At 36.0% G+C, this 24,321-nt stretch overlaps 2 protein-coding genes and 1 pseudogene across 19 annotated transcripts in view; 2 read left to right on the top strand and 1 right to left on the bottom strand.

Annotated features, from left to right (window-relative positions):
• The window catches only part of MFSD8 (major facilitator superfamily domain containing 8), a 126,381-nt gene that overhangs the window by 52,119 nt on the left and 49,941 nt on the right, over positions 1 to 24,321 (bottom strand). The gene's annotated exons all lie outside the window — the stretch shown is intronic.
• Positions 1 to 24,321, top strand: part of ABHD18 (abhydrolase domain containing 18) — a 46,224-nt gene that overhangs the window by 3,111 nt on the left and 18,792 nt on the right. For 3 of the 9 annotated variants that reach the window (XM_072788465.1, XM_072788464.1, XM_072788463.1), the window contains 6 exons: positions 8,223 to 8,331; positions 8,969 to 9,053; positions 13,877 to 13,977; positions 21,131 to 21,209; positions 21,315 to 21,401; positions 23,134 to 23,159. In XM_072788465.1, coding sequence (XP_072644566.1) covers positions 8,240 to 8,331; positions 8,969 to 9,053; positions 13,877 to 13,977; positions 21,131 to 21,209; positions 21,315 to 21,401; positions 23,134 to 23,159 — 470 coding nt within the window. In that variant the 5' untranslated portion in view covers positions 8,223 to 8,239. The other 6 variants (XM_072788466.1, XM_072788467.1, XM_072788468.1 and 3 more) reach the window with 6 other exon arrangements.
• LOC140611687 (cofilin-1 pseudogene) lies at positions 14,004 to 20,166 on the top strand (annotated as a pseudogene).

Raw genomic sequence — 24,321 nt, 5'->3', positions numbered from 1 at the left:
TTCTGTGTTTCTCATGAATAATGTTTTTCTCTTTAAAAAAACAATTAGAGTAATAGGAGATAAAAGTAGTATATGGCACTGTAAGTACTATATAGACACTGAGTGCCGCTTCAGTAATAGAGCTCATTTCTAGGAAAGACTTTTCATTCCTTAGCATTGCAGTAGAACTTCTATTTTTGTAGAAGTTTATTTTTGTAGAAGTACTTCGATTTTTCCTTTTGCACTGGCTATATTAAAACATAGATGACAGTTGTGTCTGTTTGGCTTGATATATACTTCAAAAATGGATCCTGTCTCTGCAGAAGCTCACTGGTGTCAATCCAGCCTGATATAGAGGCTTTAAGTATCTTATGTGGATCTAGATGGTGCCTTTCTCTGGTGAACTAGTTATCTTTACCCTAGACTTAGGTTATCATGATGGCACTGGATAGCAGTTAGCCCTACCCAGAAGACTTATGTGTTTATTTTATTTTATTTTTAAAAAATTTTATTTATTTATGATAGTCACACAGAGAAAGAGCTAGAGAGAGGCAGAGACATTGGCAGAGGGAGAAGCACGCTCCATGCACCGGGAGCCCGACGTGGGATTCGATCCCAGGTCTCCAGGATCGTGCCCTGGGCCAAAGGCAGGCACTAAACCGCTGCGCCACCGGGGCTGCTGACTTATGTGTTTAGAACGTCCCAAAAAACCTGGTTTTTAATATTATTCTTGGGACTGAAATGGGATTCAAGAAGTTCTTTGTAATCCTAAACTCCATAACCAAACTTATAGCAAGTTATGTGTGTATTTGATTTGTTTTCTATAACTTAATTGGCCAGTCGTTCATTGCAGGTAAATATAGCAAGGAATGTACTGGCTCTAGATTTTGAATGCTGACTGTTATAGCTTATATTATATGGAATTAAAGTGATTTGGAAAGCTTTTCTGGTATAGGATTGAAAATTAGAAATGACTAAACAACTTAGACATATAACAAACATAGTACTTTAGAAAGTATTTGAAGAGTTCATTGTTCTCAGGTCCTTTCCTGCTTCCCTTGAACTTTTTATTTTTGTATATTTATTTGTCTTTGTTTACCAACTGAGAAGAATATTGGGTAGAAAAATAGGATGTCTCATGAGGGGTTTTCTTCTTACTGTAAATATGAGTTTTGGAATTTGGGATTTTGGGGGGGGATTTTTTTTTAATGCGAATATGGAATCTGCTTTTTGCTGTTGAAGCTGTACATGTTACAGAGGAAGACATCAGCCCCCATCCCTTTCCAGCCATTATAGAGAAAATAAATGGCCCATGATATGATGATATGTTATATGGTAAAGCTAATAGTATGACACTCCCATACTTACATTAGGTTATATTAGACTTTGCCTTGCTAGCATACTCAGTCTCACTCTCCTGGTGGCCTTGAGAGGTAAGCTGCTTTTTTGTGAACTGCCTACAAAGAGAGCCACATGGTAGGGAACCATGGATAGCCCCTAGGAGCTGAGGTTGGCCTCTGGGTGACAAATAGCAAAATACTGACACTTGCATCCCTGTAGCTGTGAAGAAAGGCTGAGTGAGCTTGTAAGCAAGTTTTCCTCCCTCAAGCTTCCAGATGAGAACACAGCCCAGCTGATACTTTGATTGAAGCTAGATGAGACCCTAAAGCAGAAAACCCAGGTAGGCTGGGTTCTTGGAAAGTAATCCTCAAGAAAAGGAAGTGAGAGGTTAGGGAAACCAGTTAAAGAGATCTGTTCTTCAAATTTCTATTTAAAAGCATTAGTGAGGCCTTCAAATATTTAAATCATGGCATGGCATTTTTATGAAGAGAATAATACATGCTTTGAATCTGTTCTTAGATCAGTAGGATAATGAACTACTTATGCTTACTGAGAAATTATCAAGAGGGAAAGAAAGTATCAGTTAACTTCTGAAGAATTTGGAAGATAGATTATCAAATTAACTCCAGTTTCTAAATTTCCTTTTTTTTTATTGTGGTAAAATATATGTCATATAAATTTACCATCTTAACCATTTTTAAGTGTACAGTTCAGTGGTATTAAATTCATTCATAGTGTTGTGCAAACATTACCACCACTCATCTATAGAAGTCTTCATCTTGCAAAACTGAAACTCTCTACACATTAGATAATACTCGCCCCCTTTCCCCATCCCCTCAGCCCCTGGGGATTCTGGTTTCTGCTTTCTGTTTATGAATCTGGCTATTCTAGGTACCTCATATAAATAGACTCATACAGTATTTGTCTTTTTGCGACTGGCTTGTTTCACTTAGCATAATGTCCTCAAGGTTCTTCCACACTGTAGCATATGTTAGAATTTCATTCCTTTTTAAGGCTGAATAATATTCCATTGTATGTTTACACCACATTTTACTTATCCATTCATCCAATTTGGTGATAAGGGCACTAACTTTGAACCCCCATTACACAAAATCCTAAGAAAAAAGTTTCACTTTTCTCATTTCTAGACCTATATTACAAAAGATTAGTTATTATTATTAGATTTTGAATTTCCTCAATAAAGGCAGACGTTTAATCGCTAAGCCACTTAGGCATCTCTCCTCTATTCTATTTATAACATTGTTCTTTTGAGATACTATTTTTAAACCTGTTAACAACAGACACAAGGTTTATGTTTATATCATTAATTAGAATTTTCCCATGCAGAATTCTACAAGATACCATTTTGTAATAAGATACACTTAGTACAAATTATTTTTAAAAATATTCCTTAGCTTTTTTTTCATTTTCAGATCGTTATTCCCTACAACTAGGTGTATTATTTAAAATATCTTGAGACACCTGGGTGGCTCAGCGGTTGAGCATCTGCCTTTGGCTCAGGACATGATCCCAGAGTTCCAGGATCCAATCCTACATCAGGCTCCCTGCATGGAGCCTGCTTCTCCCTCTGCCTGTGTCTTTGCCCCTCTCTCTCTGTGTCTCTCATGAATAAATAAATAAAATCTTTAAAAAAATTGTATTCCAGGAATGAATGTATCAAATACTTAGGGAAGCTTTATTCCTCTGTGATGGAATATGCATCTCTCCACCATACCGTACTATCTCTTCAATTTCTCTTACAAGTTAAGCCATATCAGAAACCCAAGGTCACAAGTATAAAGTGAAAAAAGTTCCATGCATGTTACCAAATTCCAGGATTACATTTCTTAATCTACTATCCTAAGGATTTTTATAAATCTGCTTTTTAAGAAAAAAAATGACGCTCAACTGCTGAGCCACCCAGGCGTTCCTGGAATGCAATTCTAATACAACAATTGTGGGATTGAAGGGAAAAATCTAGAATAAACTGTTCTTATGAAATAGTAATATTCATCTCAAGAGAAAGTATAAGGAAAAAGGAATCCTATTCATAATAGTTATCACAAATAATAGTCATGTTTCATAAAAATACATAAAGGAAAAAAAATACATAAAGGATAGAATAAAATATTAATGGAGCAAATAAAACTCTGGGTGGAAAGGCTAAAAAAAACAGTGTTACTAAATTAATATATGGATTGAACACACTATTGGTTACATTACAAAAAGGATATTTCATAAGTTATGATAATCATAAATGGGATATATATGGGAAACTCATTGTACACATTTAAGCACCAAAACAACACTTGTAAGAGCTGCTTGAAAGGGTTTTAAAAATGGGATATAGGTTTTAGAACTAGATCTAAGTTTATAGAATTCTAGATTAAAAAGTAGGTATTAGTTGGGGCATCTGGGTGGCTCAGTCAGTTAAGCGTCCCACTCTTGATTTCTGTTCAGGCCATGATCTTAGGGTCATGGGATCAGGCCCTGAATGGGACTTCACACTTAGTGGGGAATCTCCTTGAGATTCTCTCTCTCCTTCTCCCTCGCCCACCCCACCCCACCCCACCCCACCCCACGCTTGATTACCTAAGGTAATTTTCCTAAGACTACCAAAAAAGCAAAGTTTCCATAAGTCCCCATACTCCCTCACTCTGCCTTCAAACTGTGGCATCCCATCACTGACTTCTGATACAGTCTTTGCTGTCCTGCTGGCCACTTCCTTGCGTGTATTTAGTAAACTTCTATCTCTGTTGTTCTGCTTGGATGAATTCTTTCACTATCTGCACTACTGGCATCCATCTGAACATATCACCCCATATTTGGTGGCCCTGCTATCTGATTGGGAGGCCCCACAATAAGGATAACCAGTAATATCGTTGCCATTAGTCATAGATATAGCACTTTTGTGAAGTACTGTTAAAATGCTTCATAAATAGTAACTCATTTACTTCTCAAACCAATCCTAAAGGGTAAGTACTGTCATTATTCCCCATTTTACAGATGATTCACAAAAAGGATAACTGATTTGTTCAAAGTCACATGGTAGAGGGTGCAACCCAGAAAAGAGTTCATGCTCTTAAAGCCATTATGACATATTGAACCTTAAACACAGCTCTTTCTAATTTATATACACTCAACTGCAAAACAATTAAATGTGAATAATTTTTTAATAACAACTAAATCCAGAAAGTATCACAATAATAAATATAAATGGGCTAAACTCATCTAATATAAAAAAATGAGGCAGTCCTATAAATCAGCAGGGTGAGGAACAACATTGGAAAAAGACAAATAATGTTGTTAGTCTCTTTTGTGTTTAAAAACAAACACACCAAAAACTCCTAAAATATGTGTACATGTATAAATGGATAGGAGTCACGGGTATACAGCATTAAATACAATGGTTACCTTTTGGAAGGAGAGGAAACTTAGAAGTAAAGAAGAGAGACTTCTCAGCTTTACTCTCTCTCTCTCTTTCTCTCTCTCTCTCTATATATATATATACACACATATATATTTTTTAAAAGACTTATTTATTTGAGAGAGAGAGAAAGAATGCTCTAAAGGGGGGGGGGGAGGGAGAGAGAGAAAAAGAAAGAATCTCAAGCAGACTGCCTTGAGCATAGAGCTAGTTGCAGGGCTGGATCCCACGACCTCAAGATCATGACCTAAGCTGAAACCAAGAGTCAGACACTCAACAAACTGAGCCACCCAGTCACTCCTCTTCTGTATATTTTTATGTTGTTTGAATCCTGTCAAAAATATGTAATATGGGTAGCCCAGGTGGCTCAGTGGTTTAGCACCGCCTTTGGCCCAGGGTGTGATCCTGGAGACTCGGGATCAAGTCCCACATTGGGCTCCCTGCATGGAGCCTGCTTCTCTCACTGCCTGTGTCTGCCCCTCTCTCTCTCTCTCTCTCATAAATAAATAAAATCTATTAAAAAATATGTAATGTAACTAGTGTTTTTAAAGTTTGTGTAGGTAGTAAATAATGTCAAAGAGAAAATATTCCAAAATGTTAGCACTAAATAGCTCTGAAAAGTAGAATTGGAGGTAATAGAAACAAGACCATTCTTCCCTTTTTCACTATGTCTACTTTGAATTTAAAAATGTTACAATGAAAAAAATAAAAACGTTACAATGAGCATCTTTGAATTAGCAAATAAAGAAGAGACTGTGTGATCATTTTCTCTTGCCTTTCCTCTTACATAAATTATTTGTTCCTGTGCTTTGCCTTTACCTACTGACTAGATAGTTTTTACAGACTTCATTGAAACATTGTCCATGAGTAGACTTCAGGAAGTATATGGTTTTAATGATATTTGCAATTTAAAGTCTTGTCTGTCGACATCATATTGTTATGTAGGTCTTGGCTTAAGTATTATGTCTTTGGTTAAGTGGAACTTTTTTTGACTATCAAAAGAGCCTTCTGGTCTTTCTTACACTGTCTTGTTATATTATCATTATAGTGTTGTCATCATCTGTCTATTTTTTGCTTAATTTAAAAAAAATTGTTTTACTTCATTATAAGATCTGTGAGAGGAAGAATGTGCTTTGATCTTCTTATATTGGGGCCTAATATAATTCTTGGCATATTATAAGTATTTAATAAATAAATACTTGTTGCCTAAATGAAAAAGGTCATATTCTTAAAGTTCAGAAACTTATTTGTGTTACACTGTCCTAGAATGGTTTAGCTTTGGGGAACTAATTGATGATAATTCATGGAGTCTAGTAATCAGAATCCTAGTTTGTTTATTTATGGTGGTAGATAGAAGTAGTATAATAAAGCTGGATATGCATTATTATGCCAGAACCAAATTTTTATCAAGAATAAAAATTGAGGGACACCTGGGTGGCTCAATGGTTGAGCATCTGCCTTTGGCTGAGAGTGTGATCCCTGGGGTCCTGGGATCGAGTTTCACATTGGGCTCCCTGTAGGGAGCCTGATTCTCCCTCTGTGTATGTCTCTGCTTCTCCTCTCTCTCTGTCTCTCATGAACAAATAAAATCTTCAAAAAAAAAAAATTGAATAACACATGGAAATTGTGAAAAAAAGAGTTGGGTGGTATTAAAAAATACTAAATACTTTATTCTGTCTTTAGATTATATTGTTTAACAAGTATATTATCTAGTAAATATTTGTTCTTGGTCCTGAGAATTGTGAGAGGCAATATGAATGATTTGTTTTTGCTGGTCCAGTCACAAAAACAAGTGCCAGCCCAGTTGGATGGTGGGTTTGATTATATACCTATGTAAACAGAGAGGAGCATTAAGTTAATTTTGTTACAAATCAAAGAGAAGTATAAAACATAGGGATAGTTCCATAAAAATATTCAAAATAATAAAGAAATACTAACGTTCACTGGTGAAAATGCACATTTCCATTTTCCATGTTTCTAAGTAGAATAAATCAGGTTTTGTCCACAAGTCAAAACTATACCATTCATTTTGAAAAGACAGAGGCAGATATTTTTAAAAAATAAAATTAAAAAAATATATATTTAAGAAATGTTTGGTAAAATTGAAAAATAGTACAATGTAGTAGCACTGATTATTACTTTTCATGCACTATAGTGTAGTAGACAGGCAGCGTAGAATAGTTAGATCTCACTGTGTGCCTGGGATTCAGTTTTAGCTCCGCCTACTACTAGCTGTGTGACTTTAGGTAAATCACTTATTTTCTCTGTGGCTCAGTTTCCTCATCTTGGGGTAATAGATCTTTCTTCATAAAGTTGCTGAGAGATTTAAACAAGAATGTGTGTATGTAAAATAAAAAATGTGTGTATGTGTGTTTGTAGTTGTACAAAATGGTGCTTGGCAGTAAGTAAGAGTCACTAGAATTGTTATCCAATTGTAGTGGGGAACCTGCTTCTCCCTCTCTCTCCCCCTTCCTTCACCCCCCCACTTGTGCTCAGTTTCTCTCTCTCTCTCTCTCTCTCTCTCTCTCTCGATTGCTCTTGCTCTCAAATAAAATCTTAATATATATATAGAAAGAGCGTTTACTATTACTGTGCTGAGAATGGGAAGATCCTGCCCTAAAGGAATACAGAGTTTATGTTTTCTACTTTCATCCAAGTTCTTTTTTCGTGTGTCTTATATCCAAGAGACTAAATTCAAGATATATAGTTTAATCTTAGTCTTTAACTTATTTCCCAGTTTTATTGACATTTAATTAATATATAACATTATATTAAAGTTGATAGCAAATGATTTGATATTTGTATATATTGTGAAATGATTAACGTGGTAAGTTTAACATCCATCACCTAACATAGCTACACATTTTTTTCTTGTGATGACTACTTTTTTTTTTTTAATATAAATCTCCCCCTTTATTTTACCATTCAACAACAATCACTGCCAATCACTCCTAATCTTTTCTACTGATTGTATTTTTTTTAAGTTTTTTTTTTAATTTTTTATTGGTGTTCAATTTACTAACATACAGAATAACCCCAGTGCCCGTCACCCATTCACTCCCACCCCCCGCCCTCCTCCCCTTCTACCACCCCTAGTTCGTTTCCCAGAGTTAGCAGTCTTTACGTTCTGTCTCCCTTTCTGATATTTCCCACACATTTCTTCTCCCTTCCCTTCTATTCCCTTTCACTATTATTTATATTCCCCAAATGAATGAGAACATATAATGTTTGTCCTTCTCCGACTGACTTACTTCACTCAGCGTGATGACTACTTTTAAGATCTATAAGGTGAATAGTTCTGGGGATGTAATGTATAGCATGGTAACTATAGTTAAAAATACATATTTGTATATTTGAAAGTTACAAAAAGTAGATCAATCTTTAATTTTCACCTGATATTTAAAGAGATGGTTAGGAAATTGACCACCTGCCTAAAATAAAATATTTTAAAGTCATTTTAAATCTTGTTTCATAGATGTTTGTTTGCTACTAATGGGTGTGAGCAAGTTAGATATTCTATATCGAAGACTTCTCCTCACAAAACTTTTTATCAGAGGATGGGGTAGGCCAGAAGATCTCAAAAGGTGAGTTTTTTTTTTTTCAAAATGCTTATTCTAAATTTGTTTTCGTAAACATTTAAAAAAATTTTAGTGATAAAATTCTTTACTATAAATATAAAATGACAAATTAAGCATTAAAAGTATATAAAATGTAATTATTTCCTTTTGTCTTTTTAATTATTTCCTGTTTTAAACCATATAATCATAAATCGAACTGTTGAACTATTTTAAAATTAAAAATAAAGAGCTCCTAAATACAAACTAGATTTTTAACTTTAATTATTTTTAAGTTGCTTAGCATTCCAGGGACTTAGTTAGCTTCCTCGGGTAACTTGTATTTGTTATGACGATAAAGCTGAGATACACCATAGCTCATGGAAATATCTGGACTTAAGAAAGTGAATCTTCAGGATTTATCCCTTTAATTATGAGTCTTGTATATGTTAATTGCTTTTTGAACAATGACATTTCTCACATATTTTATGAGGCAAAATGTCCAACTTGAATAAAAACCAGTAGATTCCTCTTTTTCCTCTAATGATTCAAATTAAATTTTGACATAGCTTATGAACTGGACTTGCAAATTTTTCAGCATTATAGATCATTTTCAGTACAGTGGGCATAATGAATTTTTTCTTTTTTTTTTTCCTGCTTATAATAGACTCTTCGAATTCAGAAAGATGATTGGAAATCGAGAAAGATGTCAGAATCTGGTTTCAAGTGATTATCCAGTACACATTGATAAGGTATTCAAATGAGAGAAATGAAGTTACAGAGATTCTGGTTTAATATAAATATGTATCAAGAGTAGGCTGAATGGGGACGCCTGGATGGCTCAGCCGTTGAGTGTCTGCCTTCGGCTTAGGTCCTGATCCCATGATCCAGGTTCGAGTTCTGCATTGGGCTCCCTGCGGGGAGCCTGCTTCTGCCTCTGCCTGTGTCTCTGCCTCTGTCTCTTGTGTTTCTCATGAATAAATAAATAAAATCTTTAAAAAAAAAAAAAAGAGTAGGCTGAATGTTGGAGTATAATAGTAAACAAAACATGAGTACAACATAGATTTTAATTTAATATTATTAAAATAAATACCATATTATCCTAAAAGGTTGCTTATTATAGTTATAATTCATGTATATTTGAGAGCATATATTTGGTACTTGCCTAAATATAGGAAAATATATTGGGCAGCCTGGGTGGCTCAGCAGTTTAGCGCCTGCCTTCAGCCCAGGGCGTGATCCTGGAGTCCCGGGATCAAGTCCCACGTCGGGCTTCCTGCATGGAGCCTCCTTCTCCATCTGCCTGTGTCTCTGCCTCTCTCTTTCTCTTTCTCTCTCTTTCTGTCTCTCATTAATAAATAAATAAACCTTAAAATATATATATATACGAAAATATTTAAGTCTTGATCTGTTTCACTTGATCTTAACCAAAAGGCTGAGAAGCGATAAGTCTCAATGTTTTTGAGCCTCGTTTTGTATCTTTAGGATCAGGAGGGTTAAAATAAATTATTCAACATTTCAGAATAATTCTAAGTAATGCAGGGAAGTATTCTAGTTGGAGAATCTGCGCATGAGAAGTTGTTACCAAAACAGCTTTTAAATAACATCAGGGGGGATCCCTGGGTGGCGCAGCGGTTTGGCGCCTGCCTTTGGCCCGGGGCGCGATCCTGGAGGCCTGGGATCGAATCCCACGTCGGGCTCCCGGTGCATGGAGCCTGTTTCTCCCTCTGCCTGTGTCTCTGCCTCTCTGTCTCTCTCTGTGTAACTATCATGAATAAATAAATAAAATCTTTAAAAAAAAATAAAAATAAAAAAATAAATAACATCAGGGAAACGTTATGTAGTTAATTGTTGAGAGAAGGATAGAAAGAAAATGCTAGGGACTCCTGGGTGGCTCAGCGGTTTAGTGCCTGCTTTAGGCCCAGGGCATGATCCTGGACTCCAGGGATCGAGTTCCATGTCGGCTGCCTCAAGCTCCCTGCAAGGAGCCTACTTCTCTCTCTGCCTGTGCCTCTCTCTCTCTGTCTCTCATGAATAAATAAATAAAAATCTTAAAAAAGAAAAAGAAAATGGCTTATCATTAGAGAAGATGAGAAAATATATTTGAAATAGTTTTGTTTTTTTTAGCAACCATGTTTTTCTGTAAAGCAGTTCTAGGTCTATATAATTGAATAATTGAGGTATTGTTGGGGAGGGGATAAAAATGCCTGGGCTTCACATCCCTTATTGCCCTTTAACCTACGTAACTCTAGTTTCATCTCTTATATGTATTGCATATCTTTAGAAGATTTCATTTTTCAAAATAGTTCCACTGCTAAAAACAAAATTTTATAAATTAGAAATCCCTTGTCTATACCATATAGCTCTTCTTTTTGTAGCTTCTGAATTTAGAACATTTCTCCCTCAATTTTGCTAAATATTTCTATTTTCTCTTTTTTCTTTTTTTCTATTAAAAATCATAGACTTGGGATGCCTGGATGGCTCAGCGGTTGAGTGTCTGCCTTCGGCTCAGGTTCTTATCCTGAGATCTGGGATTGAGTCCCACATCGGGCTCCTTGTGGGACTGCTTCTCCCTCTGCCTATGTCTCTGCCTCTGTCTCTCTCTATGTCTCTCATTAATAAGTAAATAAAATCTTTTTTAAAAAAATCATAGACTTAAACAAATTAAAAGTATACCAAGTAAAAAATCAAAACTCTTGAACTTTCTGCCACTTTCCACCACTTAATTCCATTTCTCTCCCAAGGAAGAGTTACTTTAAGATTTTGGAATGCATTCTTAGAGAGTTCCTTCCTCTCTCTATTCTCCCCATCACTGTCTCTCTTGGTTTTTAAAAACCGATATAAATCACCTGCCATGGAATTCACCCTTTTAAAATGTGCAATTTACTGTTGTTTTTTATTACTACATTCCCAAGATGTGCAGTCCTCACCACTATCATTACCTAATTCCAGAATATTTTTATCTCACCAAAAAGAAACCATATACCCATATAACATTGGCTGTTACTTCCCACTTCCACACAGCTTCCTACCTTCTGGCAGCTATCTCTATGAATTCACCTATTCTAGACATTGCATATGGAATTATATAGTAAAAGACCTTTGGATCTGGTTTATTTCACTTAGCAAATTTTCAGTTTTCATCCATGTTATCTAACAGTACTTCACTTCTTTATTATTAAATAATATTCCATTGTATAGATATGTGACATCTTGTTTATCCATTTATCAGCTGAGGGGCATTTGGGTTTCTCCTTTTTGACTAACTGGTGTATATATACAATGGAATGTTATTCAGCAATCAGAAAGAATGAAATCTTAGCATTTGCAACAACATAGATGGAGCTAAATAAAAAGTATTATGCTAAGTGAAATAAGTCAGAGAAAAACAGATACCATATGATTTTACTCATGTGGAATTTAAGAAACAAAACAAAGGAACAAAGGGGAAAAAAAGAGAGGGAGGCAAAGAAACAGACTCTTAACTGTAGAGAACAAATTGATGGTACCAGAGGAGAGGCAGGTAGTGGAATGGGTGAAACAGGTGATGGATATTAAGGAGGGCACTTGTGATGAGCACTGGGTGTTGTATGCTAAGTGATGAATCACTAAATTCTACATTTGAAACTAATATTGCACTGTATATTAACTGGCTAGAATTTAAATTAAAACTTGGAAACTAAAAGAAACTTGTTAAAAAATGGGGAAAAAGAAGATAGGCTAATACGAACCAATAAAGGATTGAAAATGATTTGCCAAAATTTATTAAAACTTACTTCATGATAAAGTAGCATTTTAAGGGAATCCCAGGGTGGCTCAGGGGTTTAGTGCCTGCCTTTGGCCCAGGGCATGATCCTAGAGCCTCAGGATCGAGTCCTGCATCAGGCTCCCTGAATGGAGCCTGCTTTTCCCTCTGCCTGTCTCTCTCTCTCTCTCTCTCTCTCTGTCTCTCATGGAAAAATAAAATCTTTTTTTTTTTTTTAAAGAAAAAAGCATTTTAAGTCATTTGCCAAAAAAAAAAAAAAAGGATTATTTAATAAAAAATATTGACACTGCTGGCTAGAATCTGTGTTTTAAAATAAGCTGTGTTTTAAAATAAGCTCATAGATAAAGTTTTTTGTTTTCAATTTTAATAAAAATATGTAGTGTTTACTGCTAATTTAATTTTGACTATTGTCCTGATAAAAAATTTTTACTTAAAAAAATAACTATTTGAGGGGCACCTGGGTGGCTCAGTCAGTTAAATGTCTGACTCCTGGTTTCTGCTTGGGTTGTGATCTCATGGGTTGTGAGGTAGAGCCCTAGGTAAGGCTCTGCTCAGCAGGGAGTCTTTGAGATTCTTTCCCTCTGCCCCTCCTCATGTGCACGTGTGCACAGGCACTCTCTGAATCTCTGAAATAAATAAATCTTTTAAAGTATAACTATTTGAGGAGGGGAAGTTTAGGTGTTAAATATTAACAAATGCCTTTGCTATGTATGTAGATACATATTCTTATTTAATGTGTTTACATGACTCATTGCATCAATGGATTGCTTAAAATGAGCCATTCTAACATATTTGACATCAAGTCAACCCTTATTTGATTGCAGTAAATTATTTTTACAGTTTATTTGTAAATTGTTCTCATGTTTATTTTTATATTTTTAAATTCTTCCAACTAGTATTTTATTTTGATTTATTTTGACTTATTTCGTGCTGTTGTACAAATGAGGTTTATTTATAGTTTACTTTTCCAACTATGCTATAGTAAAGGATGTAAAAGGAAAGGAAATGTGTAAGAGCCATGTCTTTTTTTTTTTTTTTTAAGATTTTATTTATTTATTCATGAAAGACAGAGAGAGGCAGAGATAAAGACAGAGCAAGAAGCAGACTCCTTGCAGGGAGCCCAATGCGGGACTCAATCCCCGGACTGGGATCCCGCCCTGAGCCAAAGGTAGATGCTCAACTGCTGAGCCACCCAGGTGTCCTGAACCATATATTTTTATTTTTTTTTTATTTTTTTTTAAGATTTTGTTTATTTATGCATGAGAGACACAGAGAGAGAGAGAGAGAGAGAGAGAGGGAGGGAGGCAGAGACACAAGCAGAGGGAGAAGCAGGATCCATGCAGGGAGCCTGACGTGGGGACTTGATCCCGCATCTCCAGGATCATGCCCTGGGCTGAAGGCGGTGCTAAACCCCAGAGCCACCCGAGCTATGTCTTTGAAAGCTGAGTTGGGGGGTGATGCATGGATAGTACGGGCAGGTGAGTGTCAGGCTCGGTTTAGGCTCAGGTCATGATCCCAGGATCGTGAGATCAAAGCCCCACATTGGACTCTCTGCTCAGTGCGAAGTCTGCTTAAGACTCTCTCCCTCTCCCTCTGCCCCTACCCACTGAGCTTGCTTGCTTTCTCTCTAAAATGAATAAATCTTAAAAAAAAAAAAAAAAAAAAAAAAAAAACAACTAACTGGGGGAGAAAGAATATGTAGTCAAAGTTTTTAATTGAATAGAACTTTTTTATAGGAAAACATGTATGAAGACCAAGATATCTTAGTCTACATGTCTACGTTTTGGTTTTGCTTTTTTTTTTTTTTAGATTGAAGAGCAATCAGATTGTAAGATCCTAGATGGACACTTTGTTTCCCCCATGGCCCACTATGTGCCTGATATAATGCCAATTGAATCTGTTATTGCAAGGTAAGAATTTTTATCCAGAAACTTAAAGTAGTAAGTTTTTTTTAATTTACAATTATAAGAAAATCATTTCCATGTTATTTTTAATTGCTTAGTATTAATTACAGTCATTATTTGGCATTATTCCCATTAAATGTGGGGTGGGGCAGAATAAAAATATAGAGAGCTTTAGTATGTATTCAAACTTAAGTTGTTATCAACTTAAAATAGGCTGTTATACATATAAAATGATTTATATAAGCCTGATAGAACCACAAAGCTAAAACCTATTGGATAAACAAAAGACAAAAAGAAAGAAATCTAACCATACTTCTAGAGAAAATCATCAGATCACAAAGGAAGAGACAAAAACAAGGAAAGGAACAAGAATAATAAAATAGCCAGAAAACAATAAACAAAATGGCAATAATAAATTTGTATCTATCAATAATCACTTTAAATGTAAATCAACTAAACTCTTTATAATCAAAAGACAGACCAGCTGAATGGATTAAAAAACAGTACCTGGGGTTCCTGAGTGGCTCAGTTGGTTAAGCGTCTGCCCATTCAGCTCAGGTCGTGATCCTGGCATCCTGGGATCCAGCCCCATGTCCTGCTCCCTGCTTAGCAGGGAGTCTGCTTCTCCTTCTCCCTCTGCCCCTCCCCCTACTTGTGCGCACGCTCTCTCTCTCTCTTTCTCTCTCTCTCTCTCTCAAATAAATAAAGAAAATCTTAAAAACAAACAGGACCCAACTATATGCTGCCTATAAGAGACTTAGCGCTTGCAGGAGCATCTGGCTGACTTAGTTGGAAGAGCATGTGACTCTTGATCTCAGGGTCATGCGTTTGAGCCCCATGTTGGGTGTAGAGATAACTTACATAGTAAATAAACTAAAAAAAACCTGTTAAACAAAAAAGAGACTTCAGATAGAAGGACATACATAGACTGAACGGGATGGAAAAAGATATTCCATGCAAATGAATATCAAAAGAAAGTAGAGGTAGCTATATATCATACAAAATAGACTCTAAGACAAATATTGGATAAGGGACAAAGAAGGTCATGATATAATGGTAAAGGGATCAATCTAATGGGAATATAATAACATTTGTAAATATTTATGCACTCAATATAGGAGTGAAATATATATATAAAAAAATTAACAAACTTGGAAGGCAGCAATTAATACTAGGGAGCTTTGATACCTGACATGCAACAATAGATAGATAATCCAAACCGAAAATCAGTAAGAAAATATAGGATTCAAGCTATCCATTAGACCAGATGGACCTGGTTCAGTCGGATCCTGGCAGCAGCTGCAGCGGCTCTCATCTCTTCTGGCCTTTTTGCTATCTCCCTTTCGCTTCTGGAAACATAGCCTCTGGGCGTGGCCGTTTCTGACGGTGTCATCAAAGTGTTCAGTGACATGAAGGTACAGAAGTCTTCAACACCAGAGGAGGTGAAGAAGCGCAAGAAGGCAGTACTTTTCTGCCTGAGTGAGGACAAGAAGGACATCATCCTTGAGGAGGGCAAGGAGATCCTGGTAGGTACTGTGGGCCAGAATGTAGACAACCCCTTCGCCACCTTTGTCAAGATGCTACCAGACAAGGACTGCCGCTATGCCCTCTATGATGCAACCTATGAGACCAAGAAGAACAAGAAGGAGGACCTGGTGTTTATCTTCTGGGCATCTGAATCTGCACCCTTTAAGAGCAAAATGATTTATGCCAGCTTCAAGGATGCCATCAATAAAAAAAAGCTGACCAGGATCAAGCATGAATTACAAGCAAACTGCGATGAGGAGGTCAAGGACCGCTGCACCCTGGCAGAGAAACTGGGGGTAGTGCCATCATCTCTCTGGAGGGCAAGCCTTTGTGAGCCCCCTCCAGCCCCCTGCCTGGAGCATCTGGCAGCCCCAGACCTGCCCATGGGGGTTGCAGCTGCCCCCTTCCTGCCAGACCAAAGGGACTCGGGGGATCCCAGCAGGGGGAGGGCAATCTCTTCACCCCAGTTGCCAAACAGCCCCCTCACCCCCTGGACCTTCCTCCTCCCTCTATCCCTGATGGTTCTGGCTTTCCCAAACCCCTTTTGATCTTCTGATTCCTCTTGGGTTGAAGCAGACTAAGTTCCCCTAGGCACCTCAGTTTGGGGAGGAGCCTGTATTTTTTTTTTTTTTAACGACACTCCAGTCCCCACCGGTTCCTCCCTTTTCCCATGCTGCAAACTTCTTTCTTTTTTTATTTTTATTTTTTTTAATTTTTATTTATTTATGATAGTCACAGAGAGAGAGAGAGAGAGGCAGAGACACAGGCAGAGGGAGAAGCAGGCTCCATGCACCGGGAGCCCGACGTGGGATTCGATCCCGGGTCTCCAGGATCGTGCCCTGGGCCAAAGGCAGGCGCCAAACCGCTGTGCCACCCAGGGATCCCCCATGCTGCAAACTTCTAACTGCAATAGTGACTCTGTGCTTGTCTGTTTAGTTCTGTGTATAAATGGAATGTTGTGGAGATGACCCTTCCTTGCACCGCCTGGTTCCCCTCCCCTTTTCTCCTGGTCTTGGCACTCATGGAAACAGGACCAGTAAGGGATCTTCAATTAAAAAAAAAACAACAGGGCAGCCTGGGTGGCTCAGCGGTTTAGCGCCACCTTCTGCCCAGGGCCTGATCCTGGAGACCCGGGATCAAGTCCCACCTCGGGCTCCCGGTGCATGGAGCCTGCTTCTCCCTCTGCCTGTGTCTCTGCCGCTCTCTCTCTGTGTCTCTCATGAATAAATAAAATCTTAAAAAAAAAAAAAAAAACAACAACAACACACACAACAATAAAGAGACTCACTAAAAAAAAAAAAAACCAGATGGACTTAACATTCACAAAACATATCCAACAGCATCAGGATATACATTCTTCTAAAATTCACAGGGAGTAGTCACCAGGATAGATCATATATCAGTCACAAAACAAATATTAATAAATTTAAGAAATTGAAATCATATCAAGCATCTTTTCCAACCACACTGGTATGAAACTAGAACAAGAAGAAAACTGGAAAATTCAAAAATATGTGTAAACAATATGCTATTGAAACACCAGTGGGTCAAAGAAGGAATCAAAAGAGAAATCAAAAAACACTTTGGGACAAATGATAATGAAAATACAACATACCCAAACTTAACACAGGACAGCAAAAGCAGTTCTGAGAGGCAGGTTCATAGTGGTAAACACTGACATTAAGAAAAAAGATCTTTTATTTACTTTTTTAAATTTTATTTATTTATTTATTTATGATAGTCACAGAGAGAGAGAGAGAGGCAGAGACACAGGCAGAGGGAGAAGCAGGCTCCATGCACCGGGAGCCCGATGTGGGATTCGATCCCGGGTCTCCAGGATCGTGCCCTGGGCCAAAGGCAGGCGCCAAACCGCTGCGCCACCCAGGGATCCCAAGAAAGATCTTTTATAAAAATAAACAACTTAGTTTATAATAGGAACTTAAAAGAAGAACAAACTAAGCCCAAAGTTAATGGAAGGAATTAGTGTAGATCAAAGAGGAAATAAATAGTACTATAAAGATAATAGAACAATGAAACTAAGAGCTGTAATTTTGAAAAGATAGAGAAAATGGACAAACTTTTATCTACACTAACCAAGAAGTAAAGAAAGAAGTCTCAAAACTAGAAATGAAAAAGGAGCCATTACAGTTGATATATAAATAAAAGAGTCATAGAGACTACTGTGAACAATTATGCAACAACCAATTGGACAACTTAGAAGAATTGGATAAATTTCTAGAAAGTACAACCTACCAAGACTTAATTATGAAGAAATACAAAATCTGAACAGACCAATTACCAAAAGGAGATTTAATCAGTAATCAGAAATTTCCTACAAAAAACAAGTCTAGGACCAGATGGCTACATTGGTGAATTCTGCCAAAAATTTAAAGAAGAATTAAAAACGACTCTCCTCAAACTCTTCAAAAAAATTGAAGAGGAGGGAGCCTTCTAAATTCATTTTACAAGGTCAACGTTACCTTGATACCAAAACCAGACATGGAAGCCATAAGAAAATTACAAGCCAATATTCCTAATGATCATAGATGTAAAAATCCTCAACAAAATACTAACAATCCAAATTCAACGATACACAAAAAGGATCATGTCCCATGATTAAGTGGAATTTATCCAAGGGATACAAAGATGGTTCAATATCTGTAAATCGATCACTGTGTTATACCAAAATGAAGGATAAAAATCATACGTTGATCTCAATAGAAATAGGAAAAGCATTTGACAAATTCAACATCCATTTACGATAAAAAAACTCTCAACAAACTATATAGAAGGAACATACGTCAATATAATAAAGGCTATATATGACAAGCTCATAGCTAACATCATGTCCCATTGGAGAAACTAAATTTTTTTTTCCTTTAAGATCAAGAACAAGACAAGTATGCACACTGTCACCACTTTAATTCAATAGAATAGTGGAAGTCCTAGCCAGAGCAATTAGGCAAGAAAAAGAAAGACATCTAAATCAGAAAGGAAGAGATAAAACTGTCTCTGTTTACAGATGACATGACATTATGTATAGAGAAGCCTGAAGGCTCCACCGAAAAACTGTTAGAACTAATAATAAGTTCAGTAAAGTTGCAGGATACAAACTGAATATACGAAAATCAATTGCATCTCTATGCACTAATACCAAGCCATCAGAAAGAAAAATTAAGAAAACAATCCTATTTCCAATTGCATCAAGAAGAATAAAATGCCTAGTGATAAATGTAAACCAAGGAGGTGAAAGATTAGTATGCTGCAAACTATAAGACATTGATGAAAGAAATTGAAGATGATACAAATAAATGGAAACATACTGCATGCTTATGGCTTAGAAAAATGAATATTGTTTAAACATCCATATGTTTGCAATCTACAGATGTATTACAATCTCTATCAAAATTCCAATGGCATTTTTCAAAAAAATACAACAAATAATCTTAAATTTTGTATGGAACCACAAAAACACCTGACTAGCCAAAGCAATCTTGAATAAGAACAACAAATCTGGAGGCATCATATTCCCTGATTTCAAATTTTTATACTATATAGCTATAGTAATCAAGAGTATGGAATCGGCATAAAAAGAGACACATTGATCAATGAAAGAGAATAGAGAGCCTAGATATAAATCCACCATATATGGTCACTTAATTTGTGACAAAAGAACCAAGAATATACAATGGGGAGAGTCTCTTCAGTAAATGGTATTAGGAAGACTGGACAGCTGTAGGCAAAAAATGAAACTGGACCAATATCTTGCACCAAACAAAAATTAATTCAAAATGGAGTAAAGACTTAAACATAATGCTGAAACTATAAAGCTCCTAGAAGAAAACATAGGCAGTCACCGGCTTGACATCAAGTCTTGAAGTTAAATTTTTTCTGGATCTGACACCCGAAGCAAGGCAACAAAAACAAAAATAAACAACTAGGCCTACATCAAACTAAAAAAGCTTCTGCACAGCAAAGGAGACTATCAACAAAAGGAAAGGGCAACCTATGAAATGGGAAAAAATATTTGCAAATCATATATCTGATAAGGGTTTAGTATCAAAATATCTAAACTTACACAACTTAAAGCAGAAAAACAAATGATTAAAAAATGGACAGAGTAACTAATTTGACATTTTTCCAAAGAAGATATTCATATGGTCAACAAGTACCTGAAAAGGTGCTGAACATCACTAATCATCAAGAAAATGATATAGCATAAAAACAGACCCCGAAATGCCAAATACCAAAAGCAAAACCACAATTAAATATCACCTCATACCTGTTAGAATGTCTATATGGAAAAAACATCAAATGAAAGGCAAAATACTACAATAAGAAGATGACAAGTAGGGAAAACTTTTTTCTTTTTTTTTTTTTAATTTTTAATTTAATTTAATTTTATTTATGATAGTCACACACACAGAGAGAGAGAGAGAGGCAGAGACACAGGCAGAGGGAGAAGCAGGCTCCATGCACCGGGAGCCCGAGGTGGGACTTGATCCCGGGTCTCCAGGATCACGCCCTGGGCCAAAGGCAGGCGCCAAACCGCTGCGCCACCCAGGGATCCCGGAAAACTTTTTTTTCTACCATGGATTGCTCTTACACTCCAAATTGAAAAGCAAATTTTTAAAAAAGATTTTTATTTATTTATTCATGAGAGACACAGAGAGAAAGAGAGGCAGAGACACAGGCAGAGGGAGAAGCAGGCTCCATGCAGGGAGCCTGACGTGGGACTCGATACTGGGTCTCGAGGATCATGCCCTGGACCGAAGGCGGCGCTAAATTGCTGAGCCACCCGGGCTGCCCGAAAAACAAAATTGATGACAAACTACTTTATTGATACAACAACAGCAAGCATTATTCCTATAAGGAGAAAAATCAGAGCTATCTAAAGAACTGTTTTTTCTAAGACTTACTTATATATATTGGTTTCTTTCCAAATAAGAATATATCATTATGCCATTTATTTTATTTTTTTTTTTTTTAATTTTTATTTATTTATGATAGTCACAGAGAGAGAGAGAGAGGCAGAGACACAGGCAGAGGGAGAAGCAGGCTCCATGCACCGGGAGCCCGACGTGGGATTCGATCCCGGGTCTCCAGGATCGCGCCCTGGGCCAAAGGCAGGCGCCAAACCGCTGCGCCACCCAGGGATCCCTCATTATGCCATTTATAAAGCATATTTGTGGTATTGAGTGTGACAAAACATGAGAGACTCCTAACTCTGGGAAACGAACAAAGAGTAGCAGAAGAGGAGGTGGGCAGGGTGGTGGGGTAATTGGGTGACAGGCACTGAGAACAGAACTTGATGGGATGAGCACTGGGTGTTATACTATATGTTGGCAAATCGAACTTCAATAAAAATAAAAAGATAAACTTGTATTGAACTAGGTAAAAATGATTACAATAAATTCTGCATTTATATTGTACTGAATATCTTAATATCCTAATACAAAGCAAGTTTATAATATCTTAGTTGCCTTTGTGCAAACATTAATCATAATTTGAATGTCAAAAATCTGAATGATCTTTTCTCCCAAATAATTTAATTATGTAACTTCTACAAATTGAAAGTTAGTTAAAAAAATCCGTTAAAGAGAATTTCATTGATGTGTTTTGTTTTAAATAGGTTCCAACTTATAGTTCCTAAAGAATGGAACAGCAAATATAAACCTGTATGCATTCATCTTGCTGGAACGGGAGATCATGTAAGACTCTATTATGATACCTTAATCCATAATTTGTTAACATATTGTGTGTAACACAGATGTGGTTATTATATTCTTTAAGTATGTCATCTTTTCTTTCCTTAGCATTACTGGAGACGACGAACGCTAATGGCTCGTCCTATGATTAAAGAAGCCCGAATGGCCTCTCTGTTATTAGAAAACCCTTATTATATCCTTTTGTAATACCTAGAAATCCTTTATTTATTTATTCACAGATTTAGTTATCAAAAGGAATGATAGTAACCAGCTTTTCTAAACCAGTTAAATTTAGTTGTCAGTTGAGAAAATATTTAAGAAGCAAGGACACAGTGAAAAATTATTTCATGCCTTTAAAAAACCAATGTAGGGATTATGCTTCTACTGTATAATAAAGATAAATTGTACTTCTTTTTCTTGTAAAACTTATGCTGGATTTTAATATTAATAAGTCAAATGTTTGCTGTTAAGGAAACCCTCATGTTTTAAATGCATTTACATTTAAGTCATCAGTTGAGGTTTAGAACAGTACTTAACTTAACTTTCAAGATGACGTCAGACTATTCCCAGAAGAAGAAACGAAAGTGATGCACAGATATAAAGAAATATTCAGCGCTGCTGGTAATAAGAGAAATGCAAAGCTAAAGCAACATTACCAAATATTTTAAAAATAAAACACTATAGTTGTGAGGCTATTGTAAAAACAAATAGGCACTCTTATTACTATTGGCTATGAAAACCAGTTTAATACTTTGGGAAAGCATTTTTACCATATGTATCAGGAGCCTTAAAAAATGTTATGTCTTTTGACAGTGATTTTGATTCTTGGAAATTTATTCTAAGGACAAAATACAAAGGAAAGGGGGGGGTGCATAGGTGGTTCAGTCTATTAAGCATCCAACTCGATTTCAGCTCAGGTCATGCTCTCAGGGTTATAAGATTGAGCCCTGCATTGGACTCTGCACTGTGCATAGAGCCTACTTAAGATTCTCTCTCACCTTCTCCCTCTGCCCCTCTCCCCATTAAAAAAAAAAAAACAAAAACAAAAGAGAAAGTAATAGAAAAGAGAAAAGATACTCATATAGCTTTATTTATAATAGTAAGATATTAGGAATAGCTTAAATGTCTAACAATAAAAAAATGGTTGAGTAAATTGTGGCTCATAATATTAGAATGTTATACAGTTAATTATGTTTTTTGCTCTACCACTTACCATTTGTATAACCTCAGACCTGTTACTTAACCTTTTAGTACCTCAATTTTTCATTGGTAAATGGGAATAATCTCTGAGGTCACTCTAAGTATTAAGTAGTTAATACTGTCTAGAATGCCTGGTAAATAACAGACATTCAGTAAATTTTAATGGTTATTATTAAAAAGTTTACAATAATGTATGAAAAATATGCAAAATTCAAAAACAAAACTCTATGGTATGACATAGATAAGCAAAAAACCTAAAAATAGAAAATCAATCTAAAAAAAACTGTGCATAAGGAAAAAATACTGGAAATAACACCAAAATATGAATATGGTTGTCTGTAGATGAAGTAGTTCTTCTTCTAATATGCTTTTCTGTATTTTCTAGATTTTCTGTAATCAACATATAAACATGAAAAAAACCTTCATTTTAAAAATTAAGTTGAAGATTGCACAACTCTGGATATACTAAACATATTAAACTGTACCCTTAAAATGGGTGAATTGTATGGTATGTGTCATCAATAAAGATGTTTTTAAAAAGAAAATAGAAAAATAAGTTGAAAAACCTGAGAACTCCAACAAAACAGCCTATTTGAGATAACTAGAAAATAATTATTTCAGTATCAAATTGTGTACAAATATAACTAATTTGCTTAAGTTAATGTGTTTAAGACACAGACTGTATTTAATTATTTTAAAACTTTCTCTTTGACCCACATTCTTAAATGGCTGCAGGAAACCCAAGGACCAAATGTAAGTATATGTCACCTTCACTTTTGTAGTCTTTATACCAAATTTTCAGCAGTATTAAAATTTTTGTTAGTCTTCAGTTAATCATTTTTAAGTTTAACATGCAAATGTTATTTGGGGAAATAATTCTGTTGTAAAACTATAGTAGGAATGTTGACTTAAATTTTTATTTTAAACTTTTTCACTTAAAATGTTTGATAAGAGAAATTTTTAGTAGGCCTCTGGAAGATATATTTTATTTGTAAAATGGTAATTGAAGAAATGTTTCATACATTTTCCTTCTTAAAGTACATTTACTTCATGAAATAAAACACCAATCTTCTTACAATTTATGGTAGAGGTAATCTGAAGATAATCTCTTTTTGGTCTTTTAAAATAATGAACTTTGAAGGCAATTTTTTTGTATTTCCATAATCTATATTGTTTTTGGTTTTAATTCATTCAATAAATGTTTGATCTAAGACATTGGAAAGATAGCAACAAAAAGACAAGGTCTTTACTGTCATAGAGCTTACATTCTAGGATGAGAGATAAAAATAAATAAGATGATTTTGGATATTTATCAATGCCATGAAGAAAATAAAGCAGGGCAATCAAGTGAAGAATAATAGAGGGTAGCTGCAGGGTTGAAGTAGTATTAGCTATAAGGACATGATATGAGAAGGAGCCACCAAGGTGAAGACCTTGAGGAAGAGAGGGTGAATAAATGAAAAGCCTGTTATAAGCATGAAATAGGAGAGTTAATATAAGGTCAGAAATGTAGGCAAGGGCCAGATTTATGAAGAGCCATGTGATTCGAGTTTTACTGTAAGTACAGTTGTAAAACTTTGGAGGACTTGATTTGTGTTTTTTTTTTATATAAATCTTTTTTTTTAATTTTTATTTATTTATGATAGTCACAGAGAGAGAGAGAGAGAGAGAGAGAGGCAGAGACATAGGCAGAGGGAGAAGCAGGCTCCATGCACCGGGAGCCCGACGTGGGATTCGATCCCAGGTCTCCAGGATCACGCCCTGGGCCAAAGGCAGGCGCTAAACCAGTGCGCCACCCAGGGATCCCTGATTTGTGTTTTTAAAGGCTCATTTTGGCTTACTAAGACAAGAGCAGCAGCAGAAAATTAAATAGAAAGCTACTGCAACAATGCAGGGGAAGAAAGCAACTTTAAGG

The sequence above is a fragment of the Canis lupus genome, chromosome 20, assembly GCF_048164855.1.
Source record: "Canis lupus baileyi chromosome 20, mCanLup2.hap1, whole genome shotgun sequence".
NCBI classification, from domain to species: domain Eukaryota; kingdom Metazoa; phylum Chordata; class Mammalia; order Carnivora; family Canidae; genus Canis; species Canis lupus.
This window is presented reverse-complemented; position numbering and strand designations above follow the sequence as displayed.